The sequence below is a fragment of the Stylophora pistillata genome, chromosome 1 (assembly GCF_964205215.1).
Source record: "Stylophora pistillata chromosome 1, jaStyPist1.2, whole genome shotgun sequence".
In the NCBI taxonomy this organism is placed as follows: domain Eukaryota; kingdom Metazoa; phylum Cnidaria; class Anthozoa; order Scleractinia; family Pocilloporidae; genus Stylophora; species Stylophora pistillata.
This window is the reverse complement of record NC_142519.1, coordinates 11,464,223-11,479,675: the sequence shown is the minus strand read 5'-3', so window position 1 is coordinate 11,479,675 and position 15,453 is coordinate 11,464,223. Positions and strand designations below refer to the sequence as shown.

Below are 15,453 nucleotides of genomic sequence, written 5' to 3'. Positions count from 1 at the left end.
GATTGTAGATGGCATTAAAACATCCATGCTGACAATAATTGTGTCAATATCACATGGCAGAGCAATGCTTGTTCTCTATTATGCAACTTCAGGGCCAAAGTCTTCATACAGAGGGTCGTGCATGGAGATATCATTGTAGTATGCAGCACGCAGGCGTGAACGGTGGTGATACTTCTTCCAGTAAACAACTGTACCAATCACCACAAGGGTGGCTATAAGTCCAGCTGCACAGATGCCAATGATGGCTGCAGTAGACAAAGATGAATCATCTAGACAAGTAAACAGTGAACTGCGGAGTTAGCAATTTGTTTACAACTATGAACTAAATGTTGAGTGATTTAAATACAATTCACCTCAGAAGGAGGGTGGTGGGGGAGGGGGGGCATGGCAGTTTCACAAGAGAATGCTTTAAAGCATTCAATCACTTCCTTTCCTCATAGTTTCAAAGCAATTTCTAGATAGGGAGCATGCGCCCAAGAAATTATAGATGCGCTCGTCTCTGATTCTTGCCTGTCATTCTCCCCTCCTTCAGTAATTCATTTTCCATTGAGATTCATAGTATTCTTAGTTTAAATTTTAGTTGTCATAACACACCTTTGTGTTTTCCTCCCTTATGAGCATCCAAACTTCCAGGCTCTGGAGCTTCTAAAATCAAAATAAGGAGTTGTTAACATAAAGATGTCCTCTGAAAAAAAATTAGAAATGAAATTCCCAGTGACTTCAGTGAAAGAAAATACAAGGCCACAATCCTCTCACTTGCAAGGAGGAAACAAAAAACGCACACCCAAAGTCCACTTTGGGCACTTTCCACCACAGTGAAGGGTAAGCAGTGTGTGGAAAGCAAACTCATTGAATAAAAGTGGTACAGGAGAGGAGGGAAAAGAAAAATGACGCAGTCAAATGCTCAAGCGAGAAATCACCTCCATTCTATTGGGGATACCACTAACACAAAAACACTTACTTTTACATGATATATATGCCCACCAATAAAGAGGATGACACATGCCTTAGCTTGACACGAGGGCCAAAAATTAAATTTGCAAATTGAATGCACACTATAACTAATCTCATCATAAAGGACAGTCATTTCTTGGTAAATGCTAAGAAAAGCACCAAAGCAAAAGCTCCCTAACCTGTTGTAGGTCTTTTCTCTGGTTCAAAGTGAGGACCTGCATGACATAAACAAAATTAATAAAATAAAAACTTTATCAACCTATATCTAACATCAGACAGAGCAAAAGTTATTTACTCAGCATAATCAAGGTCAACCCCTTGTTCCCATGCAATTAAACTTCCATAGTTTGGCAAAGTATCAAAACAATTCCTTGAGCACAGTAATACATTTCTTTCTTCATTCTTACAAGTCTCTCTTTTCATGGATGGGATAGCACTGGGGCCAATTGTGCTGCCCTGGTGATCAACATCAAGTTTTCACCTTGGCCTTGATTTTTGCAATTGGAACATACAACTACTCAGTAGTCTAATTACTTTGGCTGCAAGTATGGCTTATGACTTCAAATTCTACTCGAAATCTCTAAGCAATCCCTAAACATAATATTGGAGAGGGAAGAACGTTAGCCTTGTAATGTCATTGCTTTCCCATGATTGGTCAGAATTACCACGTAAATAATTGTTTTAAATGTCATCCTTGGTAAGAGAGGTAAGAATGAGGAAAACCTATATAAAAGGCTACATAATGGTTTATCAAATAGAATGATACAAATGCCTTACATACATATCTATGATTGATCTGTACCATTGATTTGTATGAATACTAATAAGGATGACGATAATTATAATAATAGTTTAGTCAACAATTCCACTAGGTGTCTTGGTCAGACCATTCATATAAATTACAAAATCAAAAAATACATTGCGAACAAATATTATTACAAAATCAAAAGATTACAAAATCTTACTGAAACAAGCACATCTATCATATTTCAATTTGTGTATAGTATATTGGGTAAAAAATAATTTGAAAGCTTCCTAGATTTTGCATATATAGTTTTATATGCTTTTGGGGGAGGGTGTTGAACAGCTTTGAAGGAGTTTTTTGGAAAGATCACTTTCATTGGGAACCATCGGGATAATCCACCTGCTTAAGGGTAGTAATCTGATGCATTGCTGTTTCACTAAAGAAATTTTGATGACTTGAATGAATGAATGAATGAAAATACAAGATAGCAATCCCTTCACCCTAGCAAGGATGAACTATCAATCAAAGTACTTTTCACCACAGTGATGGGAAAGCAGTATGTGAAAGGTATACTTATTAAATAAAAGTGGTAAGGAGGAAAGGGAAAGGAAAAACATGGCAATGAAACACTCAAGCAAGGAACCAACCCCATCCTACTGGAGATAACACCAATGCAAAAAACATATTTTTACATTTAAGTATGTGTCCTCAAAAGAATGTCACAAAAAAGGGGAGGACATAGGCTTTTGATTAAACAGAGGGCAAAAAATTGAAAGTGCACATTCAATGCAGACTATGAGTAATGCCATCCTAAAGGACAGTTAGTAAATTCTGAGAACAGCATCAAAGCTAATTCTCCCTTACCCATTGAAGGTTTTTTCCCTGGTTCAGAGTGAGGACCTGTGGAACCTGAGGAACCTGAGGGAAGACCTACATGCCATAAACAAATCAAAAGATCTTTTTAACCCATATCCAATATCTGAGGGAATAAAAATTATTTACTCAAGCACATTCAAGGTCTACCCTTTGTTCCTGTGCAATAACATTTTCCAAGGCCATATTTTTTTCTGCTCTACAAAATCTGTTACATCCAACTGTACTTACTTCATTTACATGGATGGGATAGCACTGGCACCAATTGTGTCACCAGAGCAATGAACATCAAGTTCCCAGCAATCATATTGACCTGGGCCTTAATTTTTTGATTGGAACATGTAATATTCTTTATACGAAAACACGATGGATTTTGATGACAGTTTTTTTATAATTTAAAAATCCAACCTCTTTACAAAACGATACTCATGTGTTCTTTACATGTGCATGTCCATAATGTGTAATACCGCTGATCATTACAACTTCCCCCAACAAAAATGAAAAGAAGAAAAAATGAACACAACAGAGTGTATGCACACTAACACCAAATTGAGAAACACTGAGCACTAAAACGAAATAAAAAACAAGAACTTATTAAAAGTGCCACATTTTCTCTAACTTAACCTTGTTAGAAATGTGTACACCGTCGTTAAGACAAATTTTTGGCACAGTGGTCCCACAGTTTCATCAAACATCAACACGCAAGATATGTTCATTGTTACGCAACATAATCCTTGAAACGTAGAGGCCTTCTCACAGTTCTTCCACTTGCTGTCTTGCGAGGCTCTGGGATCTCATCCTCAGATGAATCAATTTCCTCTTGGTTGAGAGATGTTGTAGTGGGTTTTTCAACAAATGGGATTGCTTGGTTGGCTGTTTCCTTGGAGGGTGAATGTTCATAAGCTCTCACCATTGGAGAATCAGTATTAGGTGAGATGTCAGTTGTTGATGGACTGCTTTCTGGTGATTTCATCAAACCTCTTCTATTTCTACGGTACTCTTTACCTTCATCAGTTCGAATCCTATAAGATCTCCGTGTTCCAGCATGATCTGTTACAACACCTGATTTCCAATGGCTTCCCATTTGCACTCTGATCTGGTCACCTTTCTCTACCGTGGGGAGATGTCTGGCATGTTGACCAAAATAGTGCTTTTGTTTTTCTTGTTTGAGCCTCAGTTTTTCCATAACTTTGTGTGAATCAAGAACTTTAGGCTGGAGCTGTGCATCAGTTGTGGGAATTGTTGATCTGAGTTGTCTGCTCATGAGTAGTTGCGCTGGTGAACCAATGTTATCTATTGGGGTGTTCCTGTATTCAAGTAGTCCTAAATAGGGATCCCGGCGATCTTGCTTTGCTTTGGTTAGCAGATTTTTCGCTATTTGAACTTCTTTCTCAGCAAGACCATTGGCTTGGGGATACTGTGGACTGACAGTAGTATGTTTGAATTCCCACTGTTGAGCAAACAGTGAAAAGTCTTTTGAGGAATACTGGGGACCATTGTCACTGACCACTTCAGATGGTATTCCATGTCTGGCGAACATGGATTTGGTGAAGGTTATGATTGTGGTACTTTTGGTGTCTGGAAGCTTGGCTACTTCAAAATATCTTGAGTGATAGTCAACAATTATCAGGTATTCAGATTTGTTCCATGTGAACAGGTCTGTGGCTACCATTTCCCAGGGCTTGCTTGGTATGTGCTGAGGGATCATTGGCTCTTTTGTGTTTTGCTGTTGATGCTCTAAGCAAGTGGTGCATCTTGATATCATGTTGCCGATTTGAGAATTCATTCCTGGCCAGTATAGTACACCTCTTGCTCGTCATTTGGATTTTTCGATCCCCATGTGGCCTTGATGTATTTGTTGGAGCATTTCTTTTCTCATAGAAGATGGGATCAATATTCTGTCACTTTTGAGAATAATACCATTGATTTCAGAGAGCTCATCTCTTACATGCCAGTAGACTTGAATATTTGATGGGGTGTGAGACTTTGTTTCTGGCCACCCAAATTTGATCATTTCCTTCAGCTCTTTCATTGATGGATCATTTGCTGTGGCTTCTTTAATTTCTTCTAGTTTTGGCTTTGAGACTGGTAAGTTAGAAGTTAGTAGGTGGACACGCAATGCAATTTCTTCTTCCATGCCGCCAGAAGTGGTCTCGGGAAGTGGTGCTCTGGAGAGCATGTCAGGAAGTACTAACTCTTTTCCTGGTTTGTATTCCAATGTATAGTCATACTTCTGCATTCTTAGTAGGATTCTTTGCAGTCTTGGTGGTGCTGATGCCAATCCCTTTTTAACAATGGCCTCAAGTGGCTTGTGATCTGATTCAATGGTGACTTTCTTGCCATAGGTGTATTGGTTGAAACGTTCTAGGCTGAACTGAATAGCTAAGAGTTCTTTTTCTATTTGAGCATATCTTGATTCAGCATTAGTGAGGAATCTTGAAGCATATGCAACAGGACGTCCCCCTTGTAGCAGCACCCCTCCTAGACCGGTTGGGGAGGCATCACAGCTGATGGTAACAGGCTTTTTAACATCAAAAAATCTCAAGACTGGCCCTCCATCTTTGGTTAGGATACTTTTGATTTCTTGTAGTGCTTTGTCTTGTTCATATGACGACTGAAATTCAATGTCCTTTCTAAGCAGAATTCTGATAGGCTCAGTGACGGTTGCCAGATTGGGAATGAACTTGCCCAGATAGTTGATAGTTCCAAGAAGTCTTTCTACTCCTTTCTTATCAGTTGGTGCAGGCATGTCGTTTATGGCACGCACCTTTTCATCATCTGGTTTGATTCACTCTTGCGTGAGTTTGTGACCAATGTAGGTGACTTCTTTGACTTTGAAAATGCACTTTTCTTTGTTTAGGGTTAGGTTAATCTTCTCACATCGTTCCAGGACTGCTTGTAGATGATGGTCGTGTTTTTCTTCTGTTTCTGCATGCACTATTATGTCATTGATGTCGGTTTCAACTCCTTCCAAGTCGCTGAAGTGTTGACTCATCCGCTTTTGGAAAACTTCTTGGGCAGATGTGATTCTGAATGGAGTGACTTGATAACAGTGCTGCCCAAACGGTGTGTTGAAGGTGGTTAGAAGTTGACTTTCTTCGTCAAGAGGTATCTGCCAGTATCCTTGGTTAGCATCTAGCTTGGCGAACCATTTTGCATTTGCCATACGTGTAGTGATGTCCTCTATGGTGGGTGGCTGAAAGTGTTCCCGTTTTATTGCTTTATTGAGGTGCTTTGGATCTAAACAGATCCACAGACTACCATTGGGCTTTTCAACAATGGCCATGGAGTTGACCCAGTCTGTGGGTTCTACCTTACGAACAACCCCTCGCTTTTCCATGTTCTTTCTTCAATCGGTTGTGAAGAGCTACTGGGACAGTTCTAGGTGGGTTTACAACAGGTGTCACAGTAGGTACTATTTCAATGTGGTAAGGTTTTCCAAACATCCCAAACCTGTGAATACTTGCTTGTACTTTTGCAGCATTTCTTCTTTCAGTTCTTCAGACAGCTTCTTAACTTCCTTTCCTCTGTCTGGTTTGGTTTGGTCTTCTTCTCTCTTGGTTGCCATAATCACTTTGATTAGACCCAGATCTCTAGATGATGTGAACCCCAATACTCCTGGTTGATTTGTTTCTACTATGTGGAACGTCAGCTCCTGTTCGACATCTGTTTTAGATTTCACTGGTAGTTTAGCAGTGCCAAGTACAGTTAGCTTGTCTTCTGAGTAGCTTACTAGATTGTGTGTGCAGGCATTTATCTGTGGGTTGCTACCAACTATCTTCTTTAGGTCTTTAAACGGCATGATGTTAACTTGAGAGCCAGTGTCTATCTTGAGTTTTGTGATATGCCCTTTTACTGGCAGCTTCACATAGCATTCCTCATTGTAGATCTGAACATCTGTAGTGACAGCTCCTACAAATAGGGTTGAATTAAGATTGTGTTCTTCTTCTTGTTGATCTACATCCAGTCCATGGAATTTTTTCCGTGATTTGCAGACACTCTGGAAGTGATTTCGTTTCTGACAATAGTTGCATGTTTTGCCATATGCAGGACACTCTCTTAGACCATGTTTAGTTCCACAGTTCCAGCAATTGAACTTCTTGCTTGGAGGTCTTTTTTCATCATTAGCTGAGGGTGTCTTTTTGTCTGCAAATTTGTTTTTCTCTTTTCCAATTCCATGCGCTGATTAGTCACAGTCTAGTTCTTTTATTTGAATTTCCGTGGCCTCTGCAGATCATACTACTGCTTTCTTGAGTGTAAGGTCTGTCACCCGGAGAAGTCTTTCTCTTGTTTTCGTGTTGTTTACACCAAGTACAATTCGATCCTTGATGAGAGAATTTTTCAATGTTCCAAATTTACATGTTTCGCAAAGCTTTTTAGTATTGTTACATACTGTTCGATACTTTCACCGCTTTTTTGGGCCCTTGAGAATAATTTGTATCTTTTGTAGCTGACATTTTTCTTTGGTTCACAGTATTGCTCAGATTTTGACAGTGCCTTATCGATTTTCTTGTCATCGTCTTCTTCATCCCAGGTTAGATTGTTGAAAACATCAATAGCATCGTTGCTGATAACTGTCAGAAGAGTTGCTACCCTGGTTGCACCATCCTTCAAGCTTATTCTGGTCGCAATTTCGTAATTTACGTATTTCTGTTTGAACTTCTGTTTGAAGTTGGCCGAGATGTTTCCCCCACTTAACTTGAGAGGTTCTGGAGGTGGAAAGCTTAAGTGCATCGCCATTTCAATTGTGTGTTCTTCGATTTCCACTGGTTGTTGTGTTTCTTCAGTGTTTTCTACCTCTTCCGGCATGTCGAGAAGTGACTGATCCTGTGACATGAAGTTGGATCACCGATGTTAATTGCTCTGAAACGCCGGCTGTTTTTTGTCCAAAATTTCGCTAGATGGATGGTGGAGTTTCTGTTTCGTGTTTTAATCCTGACACCATGTAATATTCTTTATATGAAGACACAATGGATTTTGATAACAGTTTTTTTTTATAAAATCCAACCTCTTTACAAAACGATGCTCATGTGTTCTCTACATGTGCATGTCCATATCATGTAATACCACTGATCATTACAGAACATATGCCTACATAGTAATCAAATCACTTTGGACCCATGTATGGCATGTTTAAGAAAGAAAATAAGCAGTTGTTTTGAGAGTTTTATAATAACTGTGAATTTTTGGTTTTTTTAAAAAGGAAAAAGAAGAAAAACATATCTTATTTTTCATGAGCCCAGAATAGACAAATTTTACAGTTACACATTAAATAATATCAAAACTGCCAACTGAAAATTAACCTGAAAGTGGTAATTTATGCAATCTTTTGTAAAATTGCACTAAAGGTGGTTAATAAACTTTAGGGTCTATCAAAACTGCATGAATTTTGAAAGATTTTTTGGTTGAAGGTTATGAATATGACTTTAGATGTGACTTCAACTGCTACTAGAAATCTCTTAGCAATTCCTGAACATATTATCATCCACCTGCTTAAGGGTAGTACTCTGCATGAATTTTGAAAGATTTTTTGGTTGAAGGTTATGAATATACAGGGGTGTCATTAGAAAATGTAATAGGTGTCTGATCTAAACTGAGTAGGTGGCTGAAGTAAATTGTGCTTGCGGAGCAAGCACAGCGTGTTGCTACGCAACACGCCTCTCTAGGGGGCCCGGGGGCATGCTCCCCCGAAAAATTTGGAAATGCGAAACTCTCTGTGACATATTTTCCAGCATTCTGGGGCATATTTAAGTATTATTTTTAGCCAGACATTGATGATAAAATCAGTTCAAAAATATGTACAAACGTAGAAAGTTTCTTCCCTTAATTCCACCACTTTCTTTTTCTGATGAAACGTTGGTGCTCTCAGTCACAATTTGTAGAAGCAATAAATGAATGAAGATTCATTTTCTTCATGAACTTCTTCCACAACGAAAATGCTTCAGCCTTCTATTCTCATAACGTTTTCTTTCATTGCATTTTTGACTTGTTTTGTTTTTGTTTCTGTTTTTTTTTTTTTTTTTTTTTTTTTGTCCATAGAATCTGGTTTATAAATTTGGTTCATCGTGTTACAATTCAATTCCCCCTTTTTCGCTGTAAATACCCCCTGGAGTCAAGCTTCCGAATTAACAAATGGTAAACACCACAGCGTACACTATTGAGTTATGGATGCACGCGGGAGGTTGCTAAGCACGAAAGAAGCGTAAGAGTCGCTCGAGGCGATAGCCGAGAGCGACTCTAGCTTCTTGAGTGCTTAGCAAACCTCCCAAGTGCATCCATAACTCAATAGTGTATGCTGTGGTGTTTACCATTTGTTTTATAACATAACATTGATACATTGTAGTTAAAGAGTTCCCTTTTATTTAACAAATCTTACGTGACCAGAAAAAACAAGCGTGCGCGGAAAAATAGTCTTTGCATTTGCTCATGTCAGCAGCGTACACCCATGGGCAAATGGGGGACGCTAAATTGACCAATCAGAGCGCGCGCTTTACTTTGGTTATGTTATAATTTAAAATAGGCGTATGTTTTGTCTATCAAAGTATTTCCTCTTATCTCTAAACATCACAACTGATAAACATCTGGATATCACCCGCCGAATGCACCGAGCTTTGCAAATCGCGATGACATGAAACATTTGACCTTTTTAATCCATAATAAGTACTCGAAAAGGTCCATAAATTTTAAGAAAGTTAAATTGTAGGTATTTTAATTCAACTGATTTGGTGAACAATTGCTAACGTCGCGAAATCTTAAAAAAAAAAACAATCTGGCGGCAACTTTGACGGCAACTTTGACTCCCACGTATGGTTGGAACGAAATTTACAATGATCGAGGAACTTTGTCGAAATCGTAAACAAAATGACGAAATTTTCCTTCAAAATGTCTCTGTCGGATAACGTAAAACCTGTTCTTTTCTGCGAGTCTAAAGAAGCAATTAATGAAAGTCTAGCTGTCCCGAACTCGAAAGAACATCTTTCTGTGATTATTTAGCGTTATAGCGGTACGTGTTTACGGCAAATTAAGGCGAATCTTCCTGCCTTTGTAATTATTTAGAGTGGAATGAACACAGCTGATTCAGCAAGGTGAAATAGATCTTGATAAAATTCCTTTTCCAACGCTCTTAAAGCTCTTTTGAAAGTATGTAGTTGATCGGCAATAATTTGCCATTATATTTAAATGAGATATATCTGTGTTATTAAATGCCTCGGTGAGCTTCGTAATTATGATATTTGACAGCAATCGAAACTCCTTCTTACCTTGGTGGCCCGGCCTCGTTTTCGCTAGATTTCGTCTTCTTCGATTGACCTTAAAAGTAATCTTGAAGAGATTGCTTTCTTCGCTGGCCATCCATTTTCGATTTTTGAAGCATCAACGCACGTGTGAATTGCGATCAGTTTCGTGCTTCGCGAAGTCACGCATTTCATGTTACTCGTTAGTTAGCTGTACCACTGATAGTTTTTGTACAGTATTTCCTGTACAGGTTTTTAGGTTTTTCTGTCTTCCATAACATCAGGAGTATACAAGAGAATGATCACTAAACTAAGCTTCAGATTTACAAAAAGAAAGATTTCTTGGGAAGACAGATCTCAATATTACAAAAATTCTTTCGCTCCGACGAAGGGCTAACGCTCGAAACGTCAGCTTTTGTAATCGTTACGGTGGCCAATTTACCATTTCAACTTTGTGGATATATCCAAATTATTACAAAAATTCTGCTTCACAAAGTAGCCGGCGCAAAATGGTCTAACAGCCGGCGGATTTCCGCCACCTACCGGCTTCTAATGACAACCCTGATATAACTTTAGATGTGACTTCAAATCCTACTAGAAATCTCTAAGCAATTCATGAAAATATTATCATCTACCTGCTTAAGGGTAGTACTCTGGTGCATTGCTGTTTCACTTATAAAAGAAATTTTGATGGCTTGAAAGAATGAATGAAAATACAAGACAGCAATCATTTCACCCTGGCAAAGATGAACTATCAAAGTACTTTTCACCCTAGTGATGGGAAAGCAGTATCTGAAAAGCATACTTATTAAATAAAAGTGGTACAGGAGGGGAGATAAAGGAAAAACAAGGCAATGAAAACCTCAATCAAGGAGCCAACCCCATCCTACTGGAGTGCAAAAAACATATTTTTATATTAAGTATGTGTCCTCAAAAGAATGTCGCAATGAAGGGAAGGACATAGGCTTCTGATTGAAAAGAGGGCCAAAAATTGAAAGTGCACATTGAATGCAGACTATGATCAATATCATCCTAAAGGACAGTTAGTAAATTCTGAAAACAGCATCAAAGCTAATGCTCCTTAACCTGTTGAAGGCTTTTTCCCTGGTTCAGCTTCTGTGGAACCTGAGGAACCTGAGGGAAGACCTAGGTACATGCCATAAACAAATCAAAAGATCTTTTCAACCCATATGTAATATCCAAGGAAGCGAAATTTATTTACTCAAGCACATTCAAGGTCAACTCTTTGTTCCCATGCAATAACATTTTCCAAGGCTCTATGTTTTTCTGCTCTACAAAATCTGTTCCATCCAACTGCACTTATTTTGTGTACATGGATGGGATAGCATTGATAGCATTGGCATCAATTGTGTCGCCACAGCAATGAACATCACATTCCCCACAATATATTGACCTGGGCCTTAATTTTTTTATTGGAACATATGCCTACACTGTAATCAAATTATTTAGGCCTCAGGTATGGCATGTATAAGTAAGAAAATAAGCAGCTGTTTTAAAAGAGTTTTATAATATAAACTGTGAGTTTTTGTTTTTTTAAAAAGGAAAAAGAAGAAAAACATATCTTTTTTTTTTTTTTCAAGAGCCCAGAACAGACAAATTTCTCAGTTACACATTAAATAATATCAAAAGTGCCAACAGAAAATTAACTTGAAAGTGGTAATTTGCACGATCTTTTTTGAAATTGCATTGGAGGTGGTTAAAATAATAAACTTTAGGGTCTACTAAAACTGCATGAATTTTGAAATCTTCTTTGTTGAAAGTTATGAACAGGATTTTAGATGTAACTTCAAATCCTAATAAAAATCTCTAAGCAATTCCTTAACATATTGGAGAGGGGAGTATGTTGGTCTGAATTCCTAGGATTACTCAAATTACTATTTGTAATATAAATAATTGTTTAAATGATATTTAAACAATTATTTATATTACAAATAGTAATTTGAACAATTCGAACAAATAGTAATTTGAACAATTCTGTTCTGGTCGGGGATGGACTCTGACATTGAAGACTACTGCCGAAATTGCGAGACATGTGTGCGCCTTCAGCCACTACGACGAGACACACCTAATACAGCAACTCCTCTTCCCGATTACTGCTGGGAGAAGTGTGCCCTTGACCTGGTGGGTCCATTTCCCGGAGAGATCTACATCATGACTGTTGTTGATTACAGAAGCAAATGGCCCGAGGCTATTGTTCTTAAGCGTATTACAAGTGAGAGTATAGTCACTGCACTTGCAGATATATTTGCACGATTTGGAAATCCAAAAGTTCTGATCACGGACAATGGACGTCAGTTCGTAGCTGAGGAATTCCAAGACTTCATGAAGGCAAATGGAATACAGCACAGAAGAGTATCACCCTATTTTCCACAAGCAAATGGGCAGGTCGAAAGATTTCATAGGTACCTAAAGCACAGTATCAGAGCAGCAGAGTTAGATGGTCTATCCTGGACAGAGGTTCTGCCCACAATCCTGCAAGTTTACAGATCCACTCCACATGCCGGGACTAACATGACCCCGGCTAAACTGTTTCTCAACAGAGAGATAACAACAAAGTTGCCAACAGTACCAGAAATGGATCAGAACAACCCTGAAGAGAGGTACAAGGAATACCAGAGGAAGTTATGTGAATATACTGATGCCAAGCGACATGCACAACAACATAACCTAGTACCTGGGGATATTGTATTTGTAGCAAATACAAAATCTGGAAAATTGATTCCCACGTTTGGTCATCAGAAGTATGTCATTGTTCGTAGCAAAGGACCAGATACTTTTGAACTTGTCAATGCTGAGACTGGACAACATCTCACTCGTAATGTGAAGTTTCTTAGTAGAGTTCCACGCATGGAGCTACCAGTTAATGATGACAATGACAACGGCTGCTTGGAGTCGGAAGAGTTCGCTGGGGCAGCGATGCCTCCTTTGGATCAACTCGGATCTACAGTCTCGGATGATAGGAATCCCGCAGATAGTGGTCCTCCCGACTCAGCAATGGAATTGAGACGTTCAACTCGAACACCAAAGCCAAAGAGAGATGCTGACTTTGTTTATGACTAGAACATTGTTTTAGTTCTTCTATGTTAAGTTGCGCTGTTAGAGTGGACCTTGAACTTTAAATAGGTTAGGATGGGATGTTATATCCGGGTATCCATGGATATTGCAGGCTTGGCTGCTAAGCCTAAGGACGTTTTAGATACGTTGGATCTGACTACTTTCGGTGTAAACTCTTCTTGTATATTGGAGTCTGTTCCATTACATGTAAAGACTTTGCGACACTACACCCAGCTCTCTGAAAAATTCACTCACTTTCTTCATAAATAGCTTTTAACCATTTCCAGTTTTCTACTACTGAAGATAACTAATTTCACCCTCTTGAAAAAAGGAGTAAATGACTATCTTAATTTCAATAATTTATTTGTTAAATAAGGGAAAGACTTTGAGCAACCTGCCTTTGGCATGCAGTCATATAGCAAACTGTTAGGTTAAAAATAAATTAAAGCATTGATTACAACTACAATGAGGTGGACAAATCTTCATCACATGATCCAATTGTGCCTAAGAGCTATTCTAATAAGCTCTAAATGCAGGTCATGTACATAAGTACCATTTTGTGGCCTTGTGTAGACTGTCACATTGAATAGAACTGGAAACTATAAAACTACTGTCAGTAACAGTAGTGACAAACCTGTTGGTCCGGGTGTGGCACGACATGGCTTGTAATGAGTTGTGCTTGCATTGAAATCTGAGAAATAAATGAAGTTAAGATCAGTATCCATATTCTCCATAATCTTCTCTGTATATTTCCTTTGGTGCTTGACAAGCAAACATTTTTTTAACTATCAAAGCTTCTTGGGTTGGTGATCATTTCCTTTATTCTCACAACCTTAATAAAGCAATCAGTAGACTAAGTATCACCACAGGCAGCCCAAGTGTACCATGTATGATTTTGGGGTCTAAAGTTCATTAACAGGAGTACCTAACATACTACAGTTGAATTTTAATTGCAAGCATGGGCTGTTGAAAAAAGGAAAAATCATAAAAATAAAGACAAATTAAAAAGGATAATAAAAGTGAGGACTATAACGTATGAAGTGTCCTTATCTGTTTCCTGTAGCTGCTTTGTTGCTTATGGTTGTTTTAATGCTGTTTTGGCCATGTTCTTTGGAACACGAGGAAACTTTTGCTGCTCAAACACATAGGTATCGGCAAAGCACTCTTGTGGGTGGAAATTTGAGGGAGATTGGTTGACTTTTGTAGAATTGTCTTTAAGTGACCCAAAGAAAGTCACCAAAACAGCATTAAAATGACTGTGAGCGACGGAGCAGCTACGAAAAGAAGGTAATGAGACTTCACACATTACATTCCTTGCCTTTAATATCCTTTTTTATTTCACTTAATTTTTTTAAAATAATTTTTCCCCTTTCTGATGGCCCACACTTGCGCTTACGCTTAAAAATCGATCCTAATAAATTATGTTGGGTATTCCCAGTAACAAACTTCAGACCCCAAAATCACACACAGTGTGCTTGGGCTGCCTGTAGCATTGTCATATAAGAAGTGAGATAATGGTCACTCTAAAGGTTTCAAGAGTTAAGAAGCTTTTGATGATCTTTTGGTTCATGGCTTTCTTTTTTAATCACATCATTCCATCAATTCCACATTTTGTAGTAATCAAAATAAAAAGGAAAAGCTGACTGTTTTACTTATAAGCTTAACTTTTATTTCTACATTTCCTCAAAAAACTTTCACTGCTCCATAACAGTTACTTTCAGTAGGCAAACTCTAGAGCTATGGGTTGAAAAAGAAAAAAAAACTGCTATCACACATGGTAAAGTCTTTTTAAGAGCCTAGTGGCCCATTAGGCCGGTGCTTAACTCCGGTTTCTGTAGCATGAAGCGACTAGGGGTATTTCTACTCCCCCCTAGATGGGATGCCAGTCCATCGCAGGGTTACCCCCCAGCATAAATTGCCGGTACCCATTTAAACACCTGGGTGGAGAGAGGCACTATGAGAGTAAAGTGTCTTGCCTTAGAACACAACACAATGTCCCGGCTGAGGTTAGACCCCAGACCACTCAATCTGGAGTCAAGCACACCAACCACGAGGCCACTGCGCCCCCATGCTATCACACATATCAGTAGCAATTTATGGATGCCAATTTTGGTTTGATTTAATTATCTCTCGTGGTTCAATAGTCATGCCTGGTTTTTACATTTTCAACCATTTTTTTAGATGATTTGATCATATTTTTTTGCCTTCCATTTATCAAAATAATCATACAGTCATTTAAAGTGAAGGTCAATGAAGACTAAACAGGCAGTGAAAAGCCACATCACATTTTCAAAACCAACTGTCTGTAATAGTTGTTCTTTTTGCCACATCTACTGTCTGATGAAGACTAAGCAGGCAGTGAAAAGCCATATCACATTTTCAAAATCAACTGTCTGCAATAGTTGTTCTTTTTGCCACATCTACTGTCTGAACCTAACAAAACCAACATACAAGTCACCATAAAATAAACACTAGTACCTGGACAGCTTTCCATTTTCACACAAAATGTCTTGTCCAGTATTTTTCCCTGATTAGTACAACTAAAAGCACTCAGGCATGCTTTCCAACCAACCT

General features: G+C 38.5%; 1 protein-coding gene across 4 annotated transcripts in view; it reads right to left on the bottom strand.

Moving 5' to 3' along the window:
* LOC111336975 (uncharacterized) overlaps positions 1-15,453 on the bottom strand; it is a 30,476-nt gene that overhangs the window by 1,728 nt on the left and 13,295 nt on the right. Inside the window, exons 4-10 of one of the 4 annotated variants that reach the window (XM_088736793.1) lie at positions 15,358-15,451; positions 13,514-13,570; positions 10,891-10,950; positions 2,564-2,629; positions 1,134-1,169; positions 595-645; positions 1-269 (exon numbers count right to left, since the gene is read on the bottom strand). The exon at positions 1-269 is cut by the window's left edge and continues 1,728 nt beyond it. In XM_088736793.1, the coding sequence (XP_088592919.1) occupies positions 79-269; positions 595-645; positions 1,134-1,169; positions 2,564-2,629; positions 10,891-10,950; positions 13,514-13,570; positions 15,358-15,451 (555 nt within the window). In that variant the 3' untranslated portion in view covers positions 1-78. The remainder of the gene's footprint in view (positions 270-594; positions 646-1,133; positions 1,170-2,563; positions 2,630-10,890; positions 10,951-13,513; positions 13,571-15,357; positions 15,452-15,453) is intronic. The other 3 variants (XM_088736796.1, XM_088736794.1, XM_088736800.1) reach the window with 3 other exon arrangements.